General features: G+C 43.5%; 1 protein-coding gene across 1 annotated transcript in view; it reads right to left on the bottom strand.

Annotated features, from left to right (window-relative positions):
• Nucleotides 1–22742, bottom strand: part of LOC138265087 (processed variable antigen-like) — an 84497-nt gene extending 61755 nt beyond the window's left edge. The window contains exon 1 of the mRNA XM_069212628.1: nt 22644–22742. Within this exon, the coding sequence (XP_069068729.1) occupies nt 22644–22742 (99 nt within the window). The remainder of the gene's footprint in view (nt 1–22643) is intronic.
• Nucleotides 22743–23302: the final 560 nt, after the last annotated feature.

Here is a 23302-nt window from a genome sequence, read left to right as displayed (position 1 = left end):
GAACCAGTGCCTTTTTTTTTACAGGCCTGGACAGGGTGATGATTAGGAGGGGTCTGAGAACCTTTTTAGTTACCATCATCACCTAGCGGAACAACTGGTATGAGGAACTGGCAGATGCCAGTACTTTGGACGCTGGCCTGGTCTTCCCCCTACTGTAGATACAGAGAAGGGTGCCTCTTTCGCAGTGGTGGTGTGGAGGGAGACTCGGGTCTTGGACCTTTAGTTGCCTTTAGTGACAGTCAAGACGAATGTCTTGACAGAGATGCTTAAGCTGGGAGTTGCTCCCTCAGAACCCTTGCTCCTATTCAATGAAGCCCTTACAGATGCACTGCTTAGGGCCTTTTCCAAGCCCTGCAGAAGGGCACCTGTGCACAGGACAACTGCCCTTCACCATGTCCTGCTCCTGGGACCCCAGTTTCATCACCCACAAACCCACCAGAGCTTGTTGGTCCAAGCCTCCACTTCCTTGCTGGATACCTTTGTAGAGTATGTTCTCTTCTCTCAGCCTAGCACTGCAATGCCCATGCAGACAACTGTCTGTGCTAATCAGTATTTAAATGACAAGGGCAAGCTTATCTGCCCATGTGGACAAGGGTAGGAATGTATTAATATATCAATTGTCCTGTGGGATTCATTCAAATTGACACATAGATATGTATCTTAGAAGAAACCAAAATTACTCGGACTTATTCATTGGACCAAAATGAATTGCAAAGAAAGCAAAACATAGGACTGTTATAGGTTGCATCTTTTAATGTTTTGACTCTGATTAAGATTAACAATCAACAAAATAAGTGATCATAGTGCAGACAATGCAGTGCTCCAATTGTGATAATATATAAAAAAAGAACATAGACGAATACACTGAGCAATTCCCAATGGCCTTGAGAAACAATTTACCATATGGCTAATTCTTGCTCCCACACCATAGTTGTCATCTCAAGGAAGACAACTGCAAAGAGGCTGAAGTGCTTAGATCAATTTATCTAGAATCATGGTATCTGAGGAAAGGCATCTTTAGAGCCATGGAGAGGGTTTGGTTTTTTCCCAAGGAAAATGTGTTGACCCCAGTCAGAGAGGAATCCAAAGATAGAATCGTAATGGTTAGCACATCCTCTCCCATCAGTAATGAAATCCAAAAGATAATTAGGAAACATTGGCCTTCAATTAAAGAAACATGTGAAGAACCTCCCTAGTTTGCCTTTAAGAGGAACAAAAATGTCAGGAACTATGTTGTTAAGGGCCCATAGAGAAACTATAGTGAAAAGTGACATTTGAGCATTACGGAGCTTACCTAATGTCCTAGACTACTACAGATGTGTTGGATGCACTACCTGCACATTTACTTCTGACACTAAAACTGTTGCAATCAATAATACAATTTCCAATTCCTTTCAAACTGCAATATTAGTAATGATGTATATGTCCTTATATACTCCTATATGAAGTTGTTTGTGCGATGGGCAACACAAATGGTGAAACAGTGCATAGTCCAACCCAGAAGCCAGATCAAATGCAAAGTGGAAGCAGCCCCCATGGTATGGCATTTTCAGGAATGTGGGCACACCAAAGATCAAATCTACTGACAGGTGGTGGAGTTCATATACTGGACAGCAGAGACAGCAACATCTTGCCACTTCTGGTTTGGAAGGAATGAAAATGGATCAAAATCCTGTACAGTATAAAGAGTGCTGTAATTATATTAATGATGTGCTAAAATTAGCAGTAAGACAATATTGAATCTATATACATATTAAGACCACTTTGTATCATATCATTTTACTTTGGATATAATACATTCATGCTTGTATTACTAACAAAATGCAATAATGTTGGGTTATAGCCTTTGTCATTTTGGTTATGTACACCATTATGCAGAAATACTGGGTATCAGTATTAGTAAGATATACTTCTTTACACCATTTTGATGATGGCTGTATTAAAGTATTGTACCTACTCCACAATCTGAACATGTATGATAATGTCCTTGGTTTCAGGTTGGACTCATAACAATCGTTTCCTTGTAGGCACAAGTGACTGATGTTTAAAATTCTTTTGGATTGGTATTTGTTCTTAAAGAATATGCACCGGCACTGAAACATTTGACTGGGATAGGTATGATGTTTTAACTGCACTTTTCTAACATGGTTGTGAGTGTTCCACCCCGGTGGAGCATAATTGGCCTATTTTGAAGCAGATGGTAGTCGGCTACGACTCCCTCTCCACCAGACAACCGTTTCAGAAAGAGGATGATTCCTACTGTGTTATCAACTCTCACAGTTTCTTATACTAGACATGATTAACTCAGTAGACACATGGGTGATGTTTCACTGGTTGTTAGGCTCTTGTTAAATATTGTATGAGTGTATAGTGAGTTATGTTGAACCTCTCACCAATAGTACGAGTAACAGTATTTGCACTTAGCAAATTAGAGAGGTGTTTCACAGTGTATTGTTACGACATACTGCATCATCAACTCTTACTCTCTCACCATTTCTGATTAAATCCTCTTGTATGCACACTGTTGGCACACAGTTGTTTCTGGTGCTCATAAACTATAAATTAAAAATAGATCAGCACTGAGTTATGCTGAATGGTATGAACGAGTCCCACAGTACAATTGTTATATAATACAAGGTTTGCTCTTGGACATGCCCTTTGACAGTTTTCGCCTTTTTGATGCAAAGTCAGACTCAGCCTGGAGTGTTTTAAGGACAGCACAAGTAAGGCCAGGTCCTTGGGTCTATCCATGGCCCCTTGCCACTCCCAGTCTGCCTTTCACCCCTACTGTGGCAACGGAAGTGGATATCAACTGCGCCCTTTCCCGTTCCTCCACCAAGTCCACCAGATTTCGCAGCCTTTTCCTGCCGTTGATGCAATTCCCACAAACCATGTCGGAACACCAGCCAGAGGCTGGATAAATCTGCCACTCCCACCGCAGCCGCTCCAGCCTTCAAACACCCTATACCATCATGGGAACCCAGTGGGAGACAGGTTTCACTATCACCTACCTCACTACAATAACATCAGACAAGTGCGTTTTGAAAATTGTAAAAGGGGGCAACTCCATCCCCTTCCTTAAAATCCCTCCACCCATGCCACCCACTTATGATAGGCTGATGGAGGACCATCTCTCCTTGTTCTGTCAGGAAGTGTTAGCTCTTCTGATCTAGGTAGCTATCAAGAGGGTACTGGCATCTGAAGTACGTTGTGGTCGCTATTCCTGCTACTTTCTGGTCCCCAAAAAGGAATGAGACCTTTGTCCTATCCTAGACCTGCACCTTCTCAACCTCTTCCTGAAAAAGGAGACATTCAAGATGGTCACTTTAGCTACTTTAGCTTATGTTCTTCCTCCCCTGGACCCTGGAGACTGGATGGTAGCTTTGGACATGCAGGACGCATATCATATTCCCATCCAGCCTGCTCCCAGGCATTAACTGTGATTCATAGTAGGCAAGGGGCATTTTTAGTTCATGGTGCTCCCTTTTGGCCTTACCAGCACCCCACAGATTTTCACAAAGGTGATGACAGGGGTTGCAGCAACAGCCTACAGAGGTTGGGGGTCCCAGTCTTCCCTTACCTTGATGATTTGCTGTTGAAGGCGGGCTTGCTCAAGGCAGTCATCTCCCACCTCCAGAATACAGTGGGCCTCCTGTATTCGCTGAGGTTCTACTTGCCGAAGTAACACCTGACTCCCTCTCAGATGCTCCTTCTCATCAGTGCTGTTCCAGACACAGTGCACTTTTGGGCCTATTTTTTTGCAGTTTTATACAGCGCTAACTCGACTGGAAGGCATTGGAGCTCTTTACATGAGTACCAGTTAGGTTAAACAAGGACACCTTAATTTTTTTGTTAGGCACAGGAAGATTAAGTGATTGGCCGAGAGTCACAGAAAGTTGAGACCATCGCTGAGACTCGAACCTGGTTCCCTGGCTCCAACGTCAGCAGCTCAGGCCATTACACCACATCCTCTCTCATCCTCCTGAGTGATGAGTCCAGGATATTCAGGTTATGGGTTCAACAGAGCAACAGAGTAAATTATTCCAGTTCCCTGGTGAAAGGACCGCCCCCCAGATTTATAACGACAGCTTATATGGCGGTCATTAACAAAGGTACTGGCTGGAGTTGCCTTCAAAGCAGTTCCTCTCAATGCATTTTACTGTTCAATGCAGGGCTGCGTCTGAAGGACGCAGCCCTGTTACAAACAGTATACTTTTTTCTTTTCTGGATTTTCTTTTTGAAAAGAAGAAAGTAATGCTCCCCTCACCATGGGAGTTTTCTCCCATGGTGAGGGAGCATTAGATTGATTTTACTGTCCCCTCCTGCCAGGTTTTACCTGTAAAAAAGTAACAGTAAAAAAATGACTACATGTCCGCCTGCCCAAATTGGACTGGCACACATGTTGTCATTTCTCTGCAGGCCCTTACTCCCCATGGCCATCAAAAAAGTTTGGCCACGTTATCTACAAAGTAATCTCTGTCATGACCAAACTGAAGCTCCGTCTGCGTTTAAGTCTGGTGGACACATAGTAAACATCCTTCCAATATATAAATCTGGCACTATAAAACCAATTTTGTAGCCTGTATCCTGTATTTCGATGAGACTGACTCTGAGGCTGTTGGTCCTCATGGCCTCCTGCATCCTACTAGTGACACATGTCCATTGGCATATGTAGGCTCTGCAGTGGAAAAAGAAGTTGCACTGGGCGCAGCATCAAGAGAATCTCTCCGACATGGTCCAGATCTCAGAAGGAACTGCAAAAGACCTGCAGTGCTTGCTGGGGAACCACGATTAGGTCATCAGCAGAGCCTCTCCTTTTCCCAGCCAGAGCTGACTTTAATTACAAATGTGTCACTCCTGCGCTGCTGTGACCATCTGGAAGAGGTGGAGATGACTCTTGTCTCTGGCACAGTCCGGACTCCACATCAACCTGTTGGAGCTTCAGGTGATTCGGTTGACATTGTAAGCCTTCCTCCCTTTGATCTGAGGAAGGTCGATGCAGGTGTTCACAGACAACACCACCACCATGTGGTACTGCAACAAATAGGTTGGTGTGGGGTCATGGACAACTTTGTCAAGAGGCACTGGGTCTGGCTGGGAAGTCAGGTCATTTCCCTGGTGGTTCAGCAGCTTGTGGGCTCTCTGAACGTCAAGACAAGTAACTGAGCTGTCAATGCCTAGCAGAGCACAAATTGTGTCTCCACCTAGAGGTGGTGCAAGGTCTCCTTCAAGAGTGAGGAGAGCCTTGGTTAGATTTGTTTGCCACTACCAAGAAAATACAGTGTCAGCAGTTCTGCAGTTTGAAGTTTCTAAAGAGACTCTCACTTGGATATGTTTTTTGTCTCAAGTGGAGCACCAGCCACCAGTGCACAATACCACTCTTGCCCAAGTTTCTCAATCAAGACCAACCAGGCCCAAGTCATTATTGTGGCTCCAGATTGGGCACTGAGAGTCTGGTATCCCGAGCTTTTGAGCATGACCATCGGTCCTCTGATTAGCCTGCCCCTTTAAAAGGATCTTCTGCAGCAACAGGAGAGGGTTCTGCATCTGAACCTGGGTACCCTCCCCTTTCATGCGTGGAGATTGAGTGTTGACCATTAAGATTTTGAGCTTCCCCCTGAAGTCTGTGATGTTATTCAGGCATCCAGGTGTCCCTCCATCAAGATGGTATACAGCTGCCTTTGGAGCAAATTAGTGGCATAGTATGCATCCTTAAATATTGACACTCTTTCTGCATCCTTGTCCCACATTTCACCATTTGCTCTTTCTCTGGCCAAGCAGGGCTCCGCGCTACCATGCTTAATGATTGTCTGTCTGTCATTTGTGTTGGTGCAGGATCAACCTTCTCGGTTCAAGTCACCCATTGCAACTAGGTCCCTGAGAGGTCTATAGCATATGTGTCACCCCAGGCCATTCATCATGCCCCAGTGGGGTCTTAACCTGATCCTCGTCTTTTGCATGTGTGCATCCTTTGAGGCACTACACAACTGCCAACTTCACTGTTTACTAACAAAACAGCTTTTCATGTGGCCATCACATTGTCCAGAAGGGTCAGCTGACTGTAGGAACTCTCTGTGCACCCTCCTTATATCACCTTTTGCCCAGACAAGCCAGTTCTGAGGACCCATGCCTCCTCCTGAAGGTTGTAACACCTTTCACATAGGCCAAAACATCACATGACCTATATTTTTTGCTCCACCTCACCATTCTAAAGAAGATAAGAGACTCCACCATCTGGACCCAAAAAGAGCATTGTCGTTCTATTTTGATCACACACAAGAGTTCTGGTTGGTATGTTGGGCCAAGAAAGGGAAGTCACTGCAGAAATGGACCATCTCATGATGGATAGTGCTCCTCATTAAGATCTGCAATGCACTGGCCAAGATGTAATCCCCTGAGGGCTTACCTGCTCATTCTACCAGAGCCATGGCACAACCACAGCTTTGGCTCGAGGTGTCTCCGACCTGAATATCTGTCAGGCAGCAATATGGGCATTGTAACATACTTTCACAAAGCACTACTGTCTGAATGGTCAGATCCATTGTAACAGGCACTTTGCCCATTCGGTTCGGCAGGACTTTTTGGTTAAATCTATTTCACAGATCCACTTCTGGGGAGGTATTGCTGGGTTACCTAGTGTATGTTAAGGAATTTGTGGCTGGAAGTCTTTATCAGAGGAACAAGTTACTTACCTTTGGTACCACCTTAACTAGGAGGGACCATCTAGCCACAGACTCCTTACCGATCCTCCCATTCTCCCCACTCTGCAAACTGATGCAGTAGAGTCACGCTTCTGAGGGCCTTGTCAAAGCAGTCAAGTCGAAGTCAAATTTATTAATGGTTTGGAACTCCGATGAGGTCCACATTAAAACATGTCAGCATTCTCAGTGGCGCCACACTTCTGGCATGGAAAGTTGTGAAAAGAAATTGACATCAGCACACTGGGGTGGCACCTAGATTTGCACTGAGCACTTCAATTCCAATGTTGATAACCCCGGTGACATGGAGACGAACAACAACACCTAGCTACGCGCAGTGATTCTGCTTTACAAATTTCCATAGCCTATGTAACACTTGGGGATTATTAGTTAAGGAATCTGCGGCTAGATAGAAAAGGTAAGTAACTTGTTCATTCATGACAAAACAAACAAACTGGAAGCTATTTTGATGGAAGAAACGATGTAAAACTTAAAGAATTTCCATTATAAATGAAAAAAATGCTGATGTTCATTTTGACATCGAATCACCCCTCATCAGCCAGGCTAGCTTGAATCTGGTGGCATAGCGAGCACAGGACCCACGTCTGGGCATACCCTTCCCACTTCGGACAACAAATGCAAAAACAACAGATGATGGGTGGAATGAGGAACAAATCAAACAGTCACCTCCAGTCACAGATCTGGGTTTAATCCATCAGTTTTTCTGTATTTATGCCATACATGAAGTCATCTTTATGAAATCAAAGCTATAAAACTGATAGCATTTCTTACAGAGGATATTGTAGTAAATGAAAAAAAAATGTTTTTTTGTGATAGAAATTATGATTAGTGATCCAGATAGCTAAAATGAAGCAGCAAAGTCTATGAGTTTTCAAATATATTCCTCTTCCATTTCAGTAAAACATTTTGACATGCAGAGTCAAAACTTTACTTCCAACATCAGCAGCAGTCAGTTAACTCCTGATTAATCAATTGCAGGGTCATCACAGACTACTAATGTACAACTAGAGCGCTAACATGTTGTATTCATGACCAAAGTGAGGCACTACTGAATGCCATTTTGTTGGAATAGGAATTTTAAGTTTTTCCTTTAAAAAGAGCGGGCTGAGTTAATGAGCATTGAGATGTTAATGCAAGCATGAAACCAGAAGGTTAAAAATGTGAGGGTAGGTGTGGGTTATTAGTAAAATTAGGCTTGATATATTTTTATAGACTGTCTCTTAAACCATCTTTAGCCCCTTTAAAATATAATATGCCTCAAATTACACAAACTTGTACAAAATCCCATGCTCCCCCTCACTTTTTTATCCCACTGGTTCCAATCCTGCATTTACATCTCAGTGCATAATTTATTTCAGCAGCTATAAATTCAACAGCTTATATTCCAATAAAATGGGATTTGTGAGTTCCCTACTTTTTTCTTGAATAAAAAATATAAAATGTTAGCACTGTAATTCATTAGCTCTGTGTTGTGACACTGCAGTTGATTACTAGGGAGCTAACCCCTGGGACGCTGTTGATGTGACTTCCTGGCAAAAGTGTTTTAAGTCAGGGACTACTGAAATGGAGGTCACATCAAAGAGCCAAGGGAAGAGAATCCTGCTAGTGCTATCACCAAAAGGATTCCCTTTTCCATTTTCCAGGTTGGGCTGCTAGGGAAAAGCTTCCCCAGCAACACAAGCTATGCCTTTTTTGTTGTAATAACAATAAATGAGCATGGTGCACTGGAGTGAATCTTAATTGAACCCTACAGTTTTCCTTTCCAAAGGTCCCTCATCCTAGTGAATCCCTGTAGGGGATCCACACTACCAGACACCAAAACACTAAATGATGTGCGTGCACCCTTGGCCTAATAGAATTTTCTCTCTTCCCTTGTTCCAATCAGTCTTTCTGTCGTTTTTCCGGGGGTAGAAGGAGATGGTTGTTTACAAATAATCTGCCCCTGCCCCCCAGGTATGGCAGAAAGCTCACCAACCACCTAGGAACTTAAACTGACAAAAGGAAAAGGGGATCAGGAGGAGTGCCCTGGCATAGAGGCATGCCCCCACCTCAAAAGGCTGAAAATACAGTCTTTCTGTCCACGCCGGGATGAGGGTCTGCATCCCATTCTGTCCCAGGGAGTGAGGAAAGGCCACTAGTTACCTGGGATCACTTTTTTAAGAAAGAGTTGGGTGTGGTCCTCTCTAGCATAGGGCCTTGTCATCATCACAGCAGTGGCAACACAATCCTTCTGTCACCCCATGAGCATATTGGGGGAGTTGCCTCCAATATGTCCTCTCTAGGGTAGAAGAAAAACCCACTAGAGACATCGAGGGATTTACACTGACCCAAAAAGAGGAGTTGGAGGTGGCTAACCTGGTATTGGGTGGTTACATCCATCCTTGAAGGGGCAAAATAATCTTTCTGCACCGGGAGGGAAAGAGGAGGTGTGCCTTGGTTCTGGTTTTCCAATAGAAAGTCCAATAGATACCAGTAATTTTACACTGGCCTAAACAAAGGGATGTACTTTCCTACCTGACATTGCTCCTGAAGGGGCAATAAAGGCTTTCCGCCCCCCTAGAGGGGAATATTAGGGGTGTCTGAACCTAATCTACACACAGGAATTTCAAAAGACACCAAAAAATGAGTGGTGTGGCATGCCCTGACAAAGAGTCATGCTCCCATCCCAGAAGGTGCAAGACTCTTTTTGACCCAAAGGGGGCAGAAAGGAGGTTTGTCCTGATTTGGGGTTTATCTGGAATCTGCTCTGCCCCCAGGGGACGGAAAAACTTTAAACACCAGATATTTTATACTGAGACAAAAAAAGTGGTGGGGCCTTTCTTCCACACCTCCACTCCAAAATGGACAACAGAGAATTTTGGCGCCCTGATGGCAGATGGACCTCTGTCTGAATAGCCCAACCTCACAGCCAGGGATTTCAAAACTGTGCTAAAACAAACAAAAGGATTGGGCAGCCCTAATGGCATAAGCTATACCCACACCCCAAAAGGGTCAGGAGATTCTTTTTGGATCCAGAATGGGAGGATAGGAGGTTTGACCCAATTAGGGGTCTTCACTCCCAGGAGTGATAGAAAGCTCACTACATACTAGGGATTTTACATTTTGGCAGAAAAAGGAGTAGTGACATCCTACCCTGGCGATCATCCAAAAGGGGCAATAAATGCTTTTTGTCCCCCTCAAGGGCTGATAGAGAGTTTGTTCACAAGGTGCCCCCAGGGTGCGAGTGGGGCAGGATGTCAACTGCCCAACCAGGCACAGGCATAGCCCCACCCCAGAACATTTGCAGCAGTCTTTCTGCCCTGAGGATAGGGAAAGTTCACCATCAAACTGTCTCCCCCAGGGACAGAAAGCCCATAGACACCAGTGAATAAAATGCTAAGAAATAATAAAATGGGCAGGGGCTACTCAACCAAACATGGAGCCAGACCCACACCCCATGAGTGGTGCAACAAACTTTCCAACCCACTCCTGGTAGAGCATTGGGGAGTATATCCCCAGTCTTCTCTCCTAGGGGACAGAAATCCCACAAGATCCCTGGTGAAAAAAGGTACAAAAAAGAGTGGGTGGTATCAGCCCACCCACAGGCATTGGGAAGTGTCCCAACAGGCATAACAGACTTTCTGCCACTCTGGTGACTAAGCTAATAAAGCACAAGAGTGACCCAAATGTTCACATGAACCTGGGTTTAAAATCTGAAGAAACACACATTCATCTGAAACTTACTTACAGACAGCGTATAATCATGTAGAGGAATATTCAGTACTGGTTGCACTATATATCATTGGGATATTCTTGACAGACTGTCAACTGTCTAGATAGAAGCATTGTTCTCTGAATAATTCAGTAGCAGGAGCTCCTGTATAGTTTTACATTATCTATAAGTGAGTTTCACACGAATGTGTGCTTTTTCAGACTCTGGGGACTAAAGTACCCCATCCACTTATCAAGGAGAAATGTTCATTCTTTTGGGAATAGTTTTTACACATGGTCCAACAGAGTGGGGTAAGCCCCAACTTTTGCTCACTTGCCATTCTGACAGGCTGCACTGTTTGGGCACAGGATCGGTGGGGCAGCCAGGTAACCCAACCAAAAACCAAGCAATTTTTACTAGACAACCAGGGGAGTTCAGGGTGGTGTGATTTGTGTGGATCCCATGATGTTTTATTACCCATAGTGCCCTGAAAACCTCAAACCTTGTCTAGAATCACACATTTTTTTTGTATTTCTCTGGCAGAGAGTTCTGAAATCTGTGCAGATCCATAAAAGTCCTATCACAAGTGTTCTCACACTTCTCCTTATAGAAACACAGCCCCAGTTGTGTGGCTCGGCCTAACGCCAGCAACACAATAGGCACCAAAATGAAACGTGGAGACATCAATAATTCCGGTCAAAAAATGACATGATTTGGTTATGAGGATAGCTAGGATATTTGGGTCCGGCTTGACCGCCACCTAGGGAAACCTATAAAACTGAGACCATTATGAAAACGAGATGCCCTGGTTATTCAAGGGTGGTGTGCCCTACATGTACTATATACAAAAAGGGAGATCTCACTGTGAGTTCTCACTTTGGATATGGTTAAACATTTGGGAAGCAGAGTGTACACACAGATGAACATCCTACTCCCGCTGTTTGATTACGGTGCCTTGCATGTATCCCATGAAGTTGTCTTACCCATAATGCCCTGCAAACCTCAACTTTGCCTAACCATTTCCTCATGTTCTGTGAGGGAAAGGTGTGGAATCTGCGTGGATCCACAAACTTACCCCCACCCAGTGTTTCTATGCAAGTCACTCTATCCTGAACTCCCCTAGCTTTAACAAATGTCTGAGTTTGGAGAGCTAGTACTCAAAATCCCAAGTTACCCTCATTGCCAAACTGGGTCCTTTTTTCAATTTTATGACATTGTCACATCATGTATAAGAATGTTTTGTGCCTAGGCTCTAGGCCCAGTTGCACAAGTGAGGTATGATTTTTATTGGAAAAGTGTGGAAATGTTGTGGTGTGCATTTTGTGGATGGCCACAGTTTTCTGAACTTTCTTCATAGAAAAGTGAGGTAAATAGGTGTTTTCAGGCAAGGTTTAAGATTTCCAAGGCCTTCTGGGTACAAAAAACATTACGGGGTCAACGTGAGTCACACCGACATGGACTCTTCAGGGGATTTAGTTTTTAGAAATGCATTGGCTTGGTTGGTGTCCTAGAGTGGCAATGGGCTAGGGCCCAAATTCAGCAGCTACCCACATTGTAAAAAGTGTTGATTTCGTTAGGTGAAACGTGATGCTTCCAGGTTCTGTTTTGTGCCAAGGACAGCAAGTACAGAAGGAGGGAGATCCTTCTCCTACCTAGCAGCCCGGACATGGAACGCACTTCCTCTCAAGCATTGGCAGATCGCATCACTGAAGCAGTTCACGAAGGACCTCAAGACCTGGCTCTTCGACTGAGCAGCACACCCACATTCAGTGCCTTGAGACCCTATGGGTTATTAGCCGTGCTCTAGAAATCCATGATTCATTGATTGATTGATGGCTGCTAGGCCCAGCTACACAAGTGGGATACGTGTTTTATCAGGAGAGTTATGTATGTTATGGGAACACAGAATATTAGAACATTTGTTATTACCAAGTGAGTTTCTTGGCATTTTGGGCTTCCAAACATAAGTTAGTGTGCTAGAAAGAAGACATTTTGCACAATTCCATCTGAATCACCCCAAATTCAGTGGTGTACAAATAATCACTGTATCTAAACTCAGTACCTTAAGCATATTTGAGGAAAACATACGTTTTCTTTATGCCCATTTTTCATTCTTTAAATGTTACCATTTTCATTGTGGTATGGTTGGTACACAATGAAAAATCATTATAGGCTGCAGGTCAGTTGCGAGCTTCAAGTATTCCTGTTTTTGAAGCATATATAAACTCTATAGTCCCCACGACCAGAATGGTCCAATGGATGTTACGTTATTTTGCTTATGTAAATTGGCCACACACTCAACATTTCTCTCTACTCAACTCAGTTTTCTCCAGCTCAAATTTGCCAAAAGAGCAAAAGCGTCACTGATTTTTGTTACATTTTCGGTATTATGGGATATGATTTCTCTCTATGTCAAGGAAACTAAAGAAGAACTATAATGAAGGCTTGCATGCAATGTGACCTTTTTTTTAAAATAGAAACAAAAACCAAGGCCCATATTTATACTTTTTTAGCGCCGCATTTGCGCCACATTTTGACGCAAAAGCGGCGCAAACTTACAAAATACAATTGGGGCATATTTATACTCCGTTTGCGCCGAATTTGCGTCGTTTTTTTTTACGCAAATTCGACGCAAAACTAACTCCATATTTATACTTTGGCGTTAGACGCGTCTAGCGCCAAAGTTCATGGAGTTAGCGTCATTTTTTGGCGTGAACACCTTCCTTGCGTTAATGATATGCAAGGTAGGCGTTCCCGTCTAAAAAAATGACTCCCAGGCATGTGCGTGGTATTTATACTCCCGGGCAAAAATGACGCCCGGGAGTGGGCGGGGCAAAAAACCCTGCATTTGCGCCTGTATTTAACGCCTGGGTCAGGGCAGGCGTTAAGGGACCTGTGGGCTCAGAATGAGCCCAGAGGTGCCCTCCCCTGCCCCCAGGGACACCCCCTGCCACCCTTGCCCACCCCAGGAGGACACCCAAGGATGGAGGGACCCACCCCAGGGACATTAAGGTAAGTTCCGGTAAGTATTTTTTTTTGTGGCATAGGGGGGCCTGATTTGTGCCCCCCTACATGCCACTATGCCCAATGACCATGCCCAGGGGACAGAAGTCCCCTGGGCATGGCCATTGGGCAAGGGGGCATGACTCCTGTCTTTGCTAAGACAGGAGTCATGTTAATGGGGGATGGGCGTCGTAAAAAAATGGCGCAAATCGGGTTGAGGCGATTTTTTTGACTCAACCTGACTTGCCCCATTTTGAGACGCCCATACGCCATTTTCTCCTACGCCGGCGCTGCCTGGTGTACGTGTTTTTTTTTTCACGCACACCAGGCAGCGCCGGTCGGCTAATGCCGGCTAACGCCATTCTATAAATACGGCGCCCGCATGGCGCTTCAGAATGGCGTTAGACGGCGCTAATTTTTTTGACGCTAAACTGCATTAGCGCAGTTTAGCGTCAAAAAGTATAAATACGGGCCAATTGTATTTTGTATGTTTGCGCCGTTTTTGCGTCAAAAAACGACGCAAATGCGGTGCTAAAAGAGTATAAATGTGGGCCCAAGACTGTATTGAATGCAAGACAGCCTTCAATGCGGACAGTCCTTCATTTCTTGTGTGGCTTTAATGTGCCTATGCTGCATGCATTAGCACATTAAACAACGTTCTTGCGGTTTTCACAATGCTTTTTTGTGATGGAGAGCACTCTAACCCCCTAGGAGTTGTTACAGTTACATATTAGGTGCAAACGTCTTTGTTTCATCGAGGATTGCCACCAATGGAAAAACAGACACTGGCTAGCCTGATTAATTGAGACTGGTGCATCCATAAGTTCTTTATATGATCACACATGTACCGTCAGATTCCAAAAATCTATTCCACTAACTAGCAAAATGACAGTGGTGCTTGACCACTGAGGTCCATCATGATGCGCTTCCATCCTATCTATTGCAGTAGTATTCAGCTGTTATAAAGCAATGTCCCCCAAGATGGGGTCTGGACGTTACTGAAGATATTATAAACAAAACAAAGACTACTAGTGCTTCCCCAACAGATTTTCCCACCAAGCTAGGGATCATCTGTTTAAATAAGAACTTGTTTTATTTAAAACAGATATGGACTATCAAATCAAAGGGATGGTGATGAGGTTTACTTTCTCCCCAGAGATGGCAAATCTCTTCATGCCATATTTTTAGGACAAATTGATTAATAATCAAGCAATCTATTAAAAATTAAAACAAACAATGGTACAGGTATATTGATAGTGTTATCACCATCTGGGATAGTCCCCAAAAAGTCCTGAATTAATTTAATATTTTGTTGAATTATCATTCAAAAAATCTCAAAGTCACCTTGCTCTTTGACAAAAGCAAATTTAATTTCTTGGACAAAGAACAATGATGGTCATCTCTTAGTTATCCTGATAAAAATGCACTGTTCATTTTTGGAGCTCACACCTGAACTTTCTTAAGGAAAATCTGCCTATGGGCATATCTGGACCTTTATCAGGAATTTTACCCACAGACAGAAATATTGCATAAAAATGACAAATTACTTTGCAACAGATTAATTGAGAGTGAATATCTTATCATTTGTTAAAAACACACTGAAACGATCATAGTTCACACCTCATGCGGTCCTTCTCACACCCAAAAAGAAATAGAATACAGTCCCTGTGACAGTCATAACCTGTAGCCCCAGTGCTAACAAAATAAAAATGCATAATTAAAAAAAAAACTTGCTATATATTTTCATCCTGCCAGAACCACTCTTTGCTCTCAAGAAGAGAGGGGTATTCAACAATTCCCAGTATAAGCAGCTAGACGCCTAATGAAACCAAGTCAGATGTACCCTTTCTATTAGCCCTGCCACCCACTCAAGGACACTCCCAGTATGGCTCCTGTAGCCTATGTAAATTTACTAGTAACACAAACGTGGTTTCCATTAATGGGACTGCATTCTCTAATTGCAATACAAACAATGCTGTGTAGTGCATCGCTTGTCTCTGCAAGTTACACTATATTGGTCTGACAACACAGGACATGAAAAGGGAATTGTGTAACAGATCTAGAATACAATGCAAAACACAAGGGGTCCTTTTGCTGCCATACTACATTGAAAAACATCGAAGTGAGGATGATATTGTATGGACAGTACTAGCTGTCAATACCCCAGATCCAGGAAGTGGCTATGTCGAACCTCGCTTGGCATGTTATGAGGCTAAATTAATTGAGAAATGTAATACCTCCAATAATAGTCTGACTGTCCACAGTGAATTATTGCCCTAATGGGAAGAATCATTTGTAAAAAGTCGTTATCACTATGAGGAAAAATTTAGGATATATTGTGTACAATAGCTGTTTTTTAAAATGTGGATCAGTTAATACGTATGTAAATCATATATTACAAACATTGTGATTATGTACAACAGTGAGTGTTACAGATCGGTTGTATTCATCCTTTGTGTTGACAAAAATATGCTTATATTAACTTGTTCTTATGTATAGTGGTGGCCTCAATCATTTTTAGATCACAGGTCAGTATATTTTACCTGCTTTGATGGTTATGCCGTACACTTTGTTCCGCTGCATAGCATTTTAGCCATATTTCTGGGGCTGCTACATCTCGCAAGATGGTGCCTCTTCATTATTGAGGGTTACATGTGCCCAAATCATACGCTGTTGCTCAGTGTATTAGTTATGTGGTTGGTTCTAAAACTGAATGCAGTTTGTACGAGAGTGACTCACCTGACATGCCTGTTGCAACTGTGTGCTCTGTAACTTTGCTAGAATTCATGGTAAGCATTCTAATTTATTTGTCCCTCCCACAAATATCTCCATGCCATGTCTCCAAGGGACCAAAGCACTATTTGCTCTATATTTTCAACAATAGGATCTGTTAGATGGAGGCGAACAGTGGAGTGAATCCAACTGTTGGTCGACTCAACACTAGCTAACCAGTAAAATGTAGACAATCCTCATGTCTCACATCAGTTATTTCAATTGAAAGCCTGCTCATGCCAGTTTTTATACTGGATTTCATAGTACTCCTGTGATCGGTTTCGGTGGTTTGGCAGCAGCCTTTGAAGTGCAGCGCACCATATCAACAGATACATAGAAGTATCTGATGAATTACTTAAATTGTGGTTCTCTTGATGATACCATGAATTGGTGTAAATACTGCCTGACCGAGGGTGCTGCACCAATAGCTAAGGCAAGAGTTTGCCTTCACCAAATAATATGTTCAATGTAATAAGTCAGTCACAATGGTTCTTTGTAGTTACTGATTCTTCCCATTTGTACGAGGTATACTTTCTGTTCTTTAGTTGTTGAAGTGTTGGAATCTGTACTCATTTTGAGCTTTGTTTTTCCATAGTAAGAATGAGGTGTGTTAGACCTGGCATCTTTTGGCACGTTTCCCCTGTCTTTTTGCCTTCTGATCTCCTGTTTTTATGGTATGCTGGACTCTGTTTTCACTGGTTTATTGTTTCTGCACACTTTACTACTGCTGATCAGTGCTAAAGTGCAAGTGCTCCCTATGTAAATTGTGATGGGAATTGGTTTATCCATGATTGGCATATTTGATTTACTGGTCAGTCCCTCGTAAAGTGCACCAGAGGTGCCCAGGGCCTGTGAATCATATGATACTAGTGGGCCTGCAGCACTGGTCGGGCCACCCACATGATTCGCCCTGTGAACATGTTTCAGACCTGATACTGCAGTGTCTGTGTGTGTGCAGTTTTATACTGCCAATTTGACCTGGCGAGTGTACCCACCTGCCAGGCGCAAACCTTCCCTTTTACTACATGTAAGGAACACCAAAGGTAGGCCCTAGGTCGCCCCATGGGCAGGGTGTAGTGTATTTAGAAGGTAGGACATGTACTGATGTGTTTTACATGCTCTAACAGTGAAATACTGCCAAATTAGATTTTTATTGTTCCAAGGCCTATCTCTCTCATAGTTTAACATGGGGGCTGCCTTTAAATAACTTTTAGTGAAGTTTCCCTTTGGGAGCAGATGGAGATCTGGAGTTTGGGGTCTCTGAACTCACAATTTAAAAACACATCTTTTTGTAAAGTTTCTTTTTAAATTGTCTTTTTGAAAATGCCACTTTTAGAAAGTGGGTATTTTCTTGCTTAAACCATGTTGTGCCTCTGCCTGCTTTAGTATTCCGAGTCTGGGTCAGACTGACAGTTTGGCAGTTGTGAATTTCCTCTAGACAGTAACACAAAGGGAGGTGGGGTGTAGTCTGAATATCCTGATGGGCCATCTGGGGTAGAGTGGAAGAAGGAGTGGTCACTTACATCCGAAAAGGCTGTGTCTGCCCTCACACAATACAGTCTCTGACCCCCTGGGGTGTGTCTGGGGTCAGGCCTGGGCAAGGCAGGATCTTGTCAACAAGAGAGACTTTCCTTTGAAGTTTGCCTACTTCACAGGCAGAACTGGGTATAAGTAGTGGACTCAAAACCCCAGACTTTTATAACACTTCTGGATCAAGAGGAACCTCTGCCAAGAAGAAGGGCTGAAGAGCGGGAGGAGTACTGCCCTTTTGCTTTGTGTGCTTTGCTGGGTTGGCCTGCAGTTGCTACTTCTGCCTTAAAGATGGCAGAGACTGGACGTTGCTGTGTATCCTGCTTGTGAAGTTTCTCCAAGGGCTTAGAGCAGAGCTTGCCTCCTGTTGGAAGTCTCAGGGATATCAAAGACTACAGCTTCATCTGCCAACAGCACTGGAAACTGTGTGTTTTGTGCTTCAACAGAAGAAAAACCACTGTGATGCCGTCAACGACGCCGCTGCCTGCACCGTGACCTGACGACACCACACTGAGCCGTGCCCCATGTCGCACCGCAACCCTGGTCTCACCGACGTGCCACCTGACACCCTCACCGAGTTGCTGCTTGCACCGTGACCTGTGGGCCCCTCACTCTGCATCACCTTGCTCACACCCCAGCCTCGGCATCCCCGACGACACTGCTCTACACTGACACCAATGTGCTGCCTGCACCGTGGCCTGAGGACACCACTCCTGAGGTGCACGACGCACTGTCCCATCCCGCACCGCAGCCCCGGTCCACTGATCCAAGCGCCATTGACTATTGTGTCGTCAACAGTTGCCCCTGTCCTGCACCGTGACCTGTGGGTGCAGCACAGAGCCCGCCCTGTGCCACACCGCCGCTTTGGGCCTACCAACAGCTGCGCTTCAGCAACGATGATGCCGCTGCCTGCACCGTAACCTGGAGACACAGCACCTCGCACCGCCCCGCTTGACCACAGCCCTGGCCTCACTGACGCCGCAGGATGCCATCACTGCGCCGCTGCCTGCACTATGACCTGTGGGCACTGCACGTCACATCGTCTTGCTTCACATCGCAGCCCCAATGCCATCCACGCCAGCGATCATGACTTCGTTATCAGCCTGGAGTTCAATCTGCAATGCATGTGACTTCAAGGGTCCGACAACCCCCGCACCGACCTCCGGAACAGATGCCAGCGATGCCGCACTCCAGATCTCATTGCGAGGATCATGACACCCTACATTTCCAAGGTACTGTTTGTGGGTCTTCCTGACACTGTAGCTGGCCTGCGATGCCGCGGCCGGCCTGAACTGTTGGATTTGTTGTTCACGATGCCGTAATAGCCCCAGACAGAGCTATCGACTTCAAGGAACTGAACTGTATTTTTAAGTTAATTCTTGCAAAAATTCATATTTTTATTACTGTATGTTGGATTTTTCCCATTTTGGTCTTGTTTTATATAGATAAATATTGTTTATTTTTCTAAAACTGGTGTGGTATCCTTTTGTAGTGTTTTCACTGTATTACTCTGTGTTATGTGCAAATGCTTTACACATTGCTTCTGAAATAAACCTGGCTGCTCGTGCCAAGCTACCCAAGGGGGTTAGCAGGGGTTATCTGAGCTGGGTATCTCCCTTATCCTGACTAGAGTGAGGGTCCCTACTTGGACAGGGTGCAAACCGACTGCCAACTACAGTCCCCATTTCTAGCAATGTGGTAATATTACATAATCAGTGAGACATTTAATGTAAATATATATGTTTTTTAGGATAAGAATATTCCACATCCTTGTCTCCTATTCTTAGTAGGCCCAATTCAAATTTGCCAAAACACATCAACCTATCTATATTTTCGAGTAATTCCCAATCTGCACAAGGCTTTATCCAAATTAATTGTTTGGACCTATGAAGTAATGGTTCAGTCCGATTGTGTTTTTTTATGGCAATTTTTGAGACTACCTCTGGGTAGATGCTGGACAACTGAAATAAGTGTAGGCACCCTTCATAAATCTCAACAAGGGCAGTGTAATAAATTGAAGCATTTTAGAATCCTTGTAAATTACGTGTAAATAAACGTGCAAACACTTATTTTGCATCTTTGCTTGATTCATCATAACACATGCTACATGTAAGGTTTCTTAACATAGTATGTGTTTGGACTGAAATAAATTGCTCCAATCGTGACTTCTACCACTATTAATGTACCGACAAGGCGTCCTTAATTGATCCCAATACAGAACCCCCAGTTTTCGTTGTAGTTTGGAGTAGTCACATCCTCTATGACCATGATTCCTGCAATATCTCTTATCAAGATTCAGTGACACGCCTGCTTCCCTCGCAGCAGCATCACGTTTCAAATAAGTACCTCGGAATAAATACATTACAGTAACAATACCCCCCACCCATGTTGTTAATCCTCTTACATTGTTGCTTTTAAGCACTTCGCTTCTGTATTGATTCTCTTGGTGATCTCATGCCAGTTTCCAATATTATGAACTGAGTGATAAGTGAACTGAACCCATATCACCTGGAAGATCCTAGAGGACATTGTGAGGCAACAGTTGCCATGGTAGCAACTCTTGTTGAGTAGAGGTCCTAAAAATAACTGCACAATAACACCAGCAGAAACAAGTGGGATTGGCCTTTAGACCAAATGCAACACTGTCTGCGGCACTCTATTATAAGGGAGGCTTGAGCGATTTTGTATGTCAGAATATTGTGTGCAAAAATATGGCCCTGGAAAATCATCATAGCCAGAATAACGACTACTACAATATTGTGACGATAAGTAAATATAGGTAAGTTTAGACTTATTTTCCCTCCCTTCACATCTGCTTAGCTTAAAGATACATATGCCGTCAAGATGATATACGTAGATTTACGAATTGTAAATATATACTTATCCGGATACACTTTCAAGATATGGCGGTAGTTGATATTATGGCTGTGATACATTTGTAAGATAATACATAATAAATGATATCCTAATCAAAAACTTTCTGGCCGCAGCTACCGTATTGCGGTGATGCCACACGTGTCTTCAGCACAGCCATAGGTGGTACATCCTTCTCCGTCCAAGCAGCCAAACTATGGAATTCATTACCCCCAACTATAAGAGCCACAGATAACTTTCTTGTCTTCAGAAAACTACTCAAGAGTTGTCTCTTCCCTTCATAACCACCATATTCAATCAACTATGAACTGCATATGCCTATGTTGATAAAAAGTTTTTCAGATTATGTGTATATTTCTATTTATTTATAGTTTCTTTAGAAAATATGTATCACTAATATGTCATAACAATAAAATACACACACACTCTTTAAACCTGTTTGACTAAGTATTTTTTACCCATGGTTCTAATTATGTATTGTATGTGCATATGTATGTGTATTCATGTGTGTGTGTGTGTGTGTGTGTGTATATATATATATATATATATATATATATATATATATATGTATGTATGTGTATATGTTGTTTCTGTGCTTGGCATGTTCGTGGATCATTGCATGGCTCCTGTGTGGGTTGTTATACTAGATATCTATGAATTCCTGCTCTCATCTTATCACACTTATCTACTCATCATCATATATCATGTCTCTATCAAACTATCCTCCATTCTCACTCTGACTCATCCCAATTCCCTTCTACTACTTTCATCTCCTAAATAACTCGGCCTAAGCTCTTCCCTCCGCTTCCACATCTAACTCACCAAACCTCACTCTACTACTGTTACCTCCCACACAACACTACTAAATTCTCCCGCATTTATCTCACCCTGCTACTATGCTCTTCCTAACCCTTCCACATACTCTTCCCTCCTCCACCCCCCTTTACTCATCCCAAGCCTTTGGGTTGAGTAAATGAAGAATATACTCCCAATTAACACTTCTGGATTTCTTTCCTCCTCCACTCCTTCATTACTCTAGTCTATCTAACAAACTCTCATATCCGTGGCTCAAATTTACTCATAATAATACTAAAACTGTACTCATTATTTCCCGATACTAATCCATCACTAATTCTTGTTGGGTTCCAGAGTAGCATGCTACTCATCGAAAAGCGCTTTGATGCCTCGTCAGGGGTAGTAAGTGCTATATAAATACGATTACAATACAATACAGCCAAGTCACTATTTGTAGCACAATTTAGGACTGTGACCACACTGTCGTATGTGGTGTACCACCAAGTGCGGCCAATGGTCAAACTCCTGTCCTTGTCACGCTGACACTCACTGGACTGACTCTATCCCAGCCTCGGCGGACATTCGGAGGCAAGTGCTTCTTAGGAAATTTTACAAATCCTTGTAGGCCACTTTGTGTCTGTGAACTGAGTCTAGACTGGTGAGATTCATTTTCTATTAAAATAAGCGACCTCAGTAAGCTCGAAAACAAAATTGCAGTAGACAATTTATAGATGGGCACTACAGCTATACGACGTGTATTGGCTCAAGCTGAGCGCTACACCAATTAATCTGTGCAGTAACCTTGAGGGGAACTATAGTTTTGCAAACTGTAACCATATGCTGCTTACAAAATTAACTTTCGTCCCACTTTAACGTGGATTATAGATATTAAAAAAACGTTATACTTGGTATACTTTAGCAGTGTAAACATCACCCCAGTAATTAACTTACTCTGTGTGGCCAAGATGTTGCTTAAAAGGCAGTTTCTCAGTATTCGAAGAGAATGTTGTATGGAGATGTTTCATTTTTATCACATAAGAAGAAATGTGACTCCATTTGGAAAACACGTCGTTTACGCCTCCCTCTTTACAAACTCAAAAGAACAATGTTGCAAAGTGAGCGCACTTCTGTTTTTTATCCTGCCTCAAACGTGCATAGCTGCCACCCAAGGGAGTTTACCGAAAGTTAAAGTATGTATTCATTGACGCACACATAAAGATATATTTCAAAGCTAAAACAAACATACTTTTTTAACTCACTTTGTTGTATCCCTTCGGACTCCCTCCTAAGACCAGCGAGAATGTGGTCTCTGAAGAGTCTATCCCGCTCCCTTCACAATTCTTTCGAAAATATTGCATCTAACATCTCTGCCTACTTCCCTCGCTCGTCCCGCCGAGCTGTTTATATTATGTCCAGGAGGACTATGGTGTGGAAACGAGCGGGGAGGGGAGTTTGAGGTGATTGGGTGTCCGTCAACTCTCGACTCCTAACCTAAAGCAGATGTCTGAACAGTCCCCGTCCCCTCCCCCAGGAGGAGAATGTGGGGTGCGTAGAACGGAGCCCGTGTTCAGCCATACGAGGGACCCATCTCGGCTATGTCCTCGCGCGCAGGGCTGTTCTTCACACGAGCTTCAAGTTGTTGCCCCGAAGGCCTGGACGGGCTCTGCTGGCGCCACGCAGAGCTTTACGAGGTCTCTCTCGCTCAGAACACACAGACAGCGGTGTTTACACAGCATTAGAAAAATTACCATCTTACTTGAGTCAGCAGAATGCTCCTTACGATGGATTTGGGTAAATATTTGGGAGAGGAGAGGATTCTGGCATTTAAAAAAAAAAAAAATGTAACATCCCGCAATGAAGAACTTCGGGACATACTTCAGCAACACCAATCATTTAGTGTAAAAGGTCATTTATTTAG

This window comes from Pleurodeles waltl, chromosome 11 (assembly GCF_031143425.1).
Source record: "Pleurodeles waltl isolate 20211129_DDA chromosome 11, aPleWal1.hap1.20221129, whole genome shotgun sequence".
Lineage (NCBI taxonomy): Eukaryota > Metazoa > Chordata > Amphibia > Caudata > Salamandridae > Pleurodeles > Pleurodeles waltl.
This window is presented reverse-complemented; position numbering and strand designations above follow the sequence as displayed.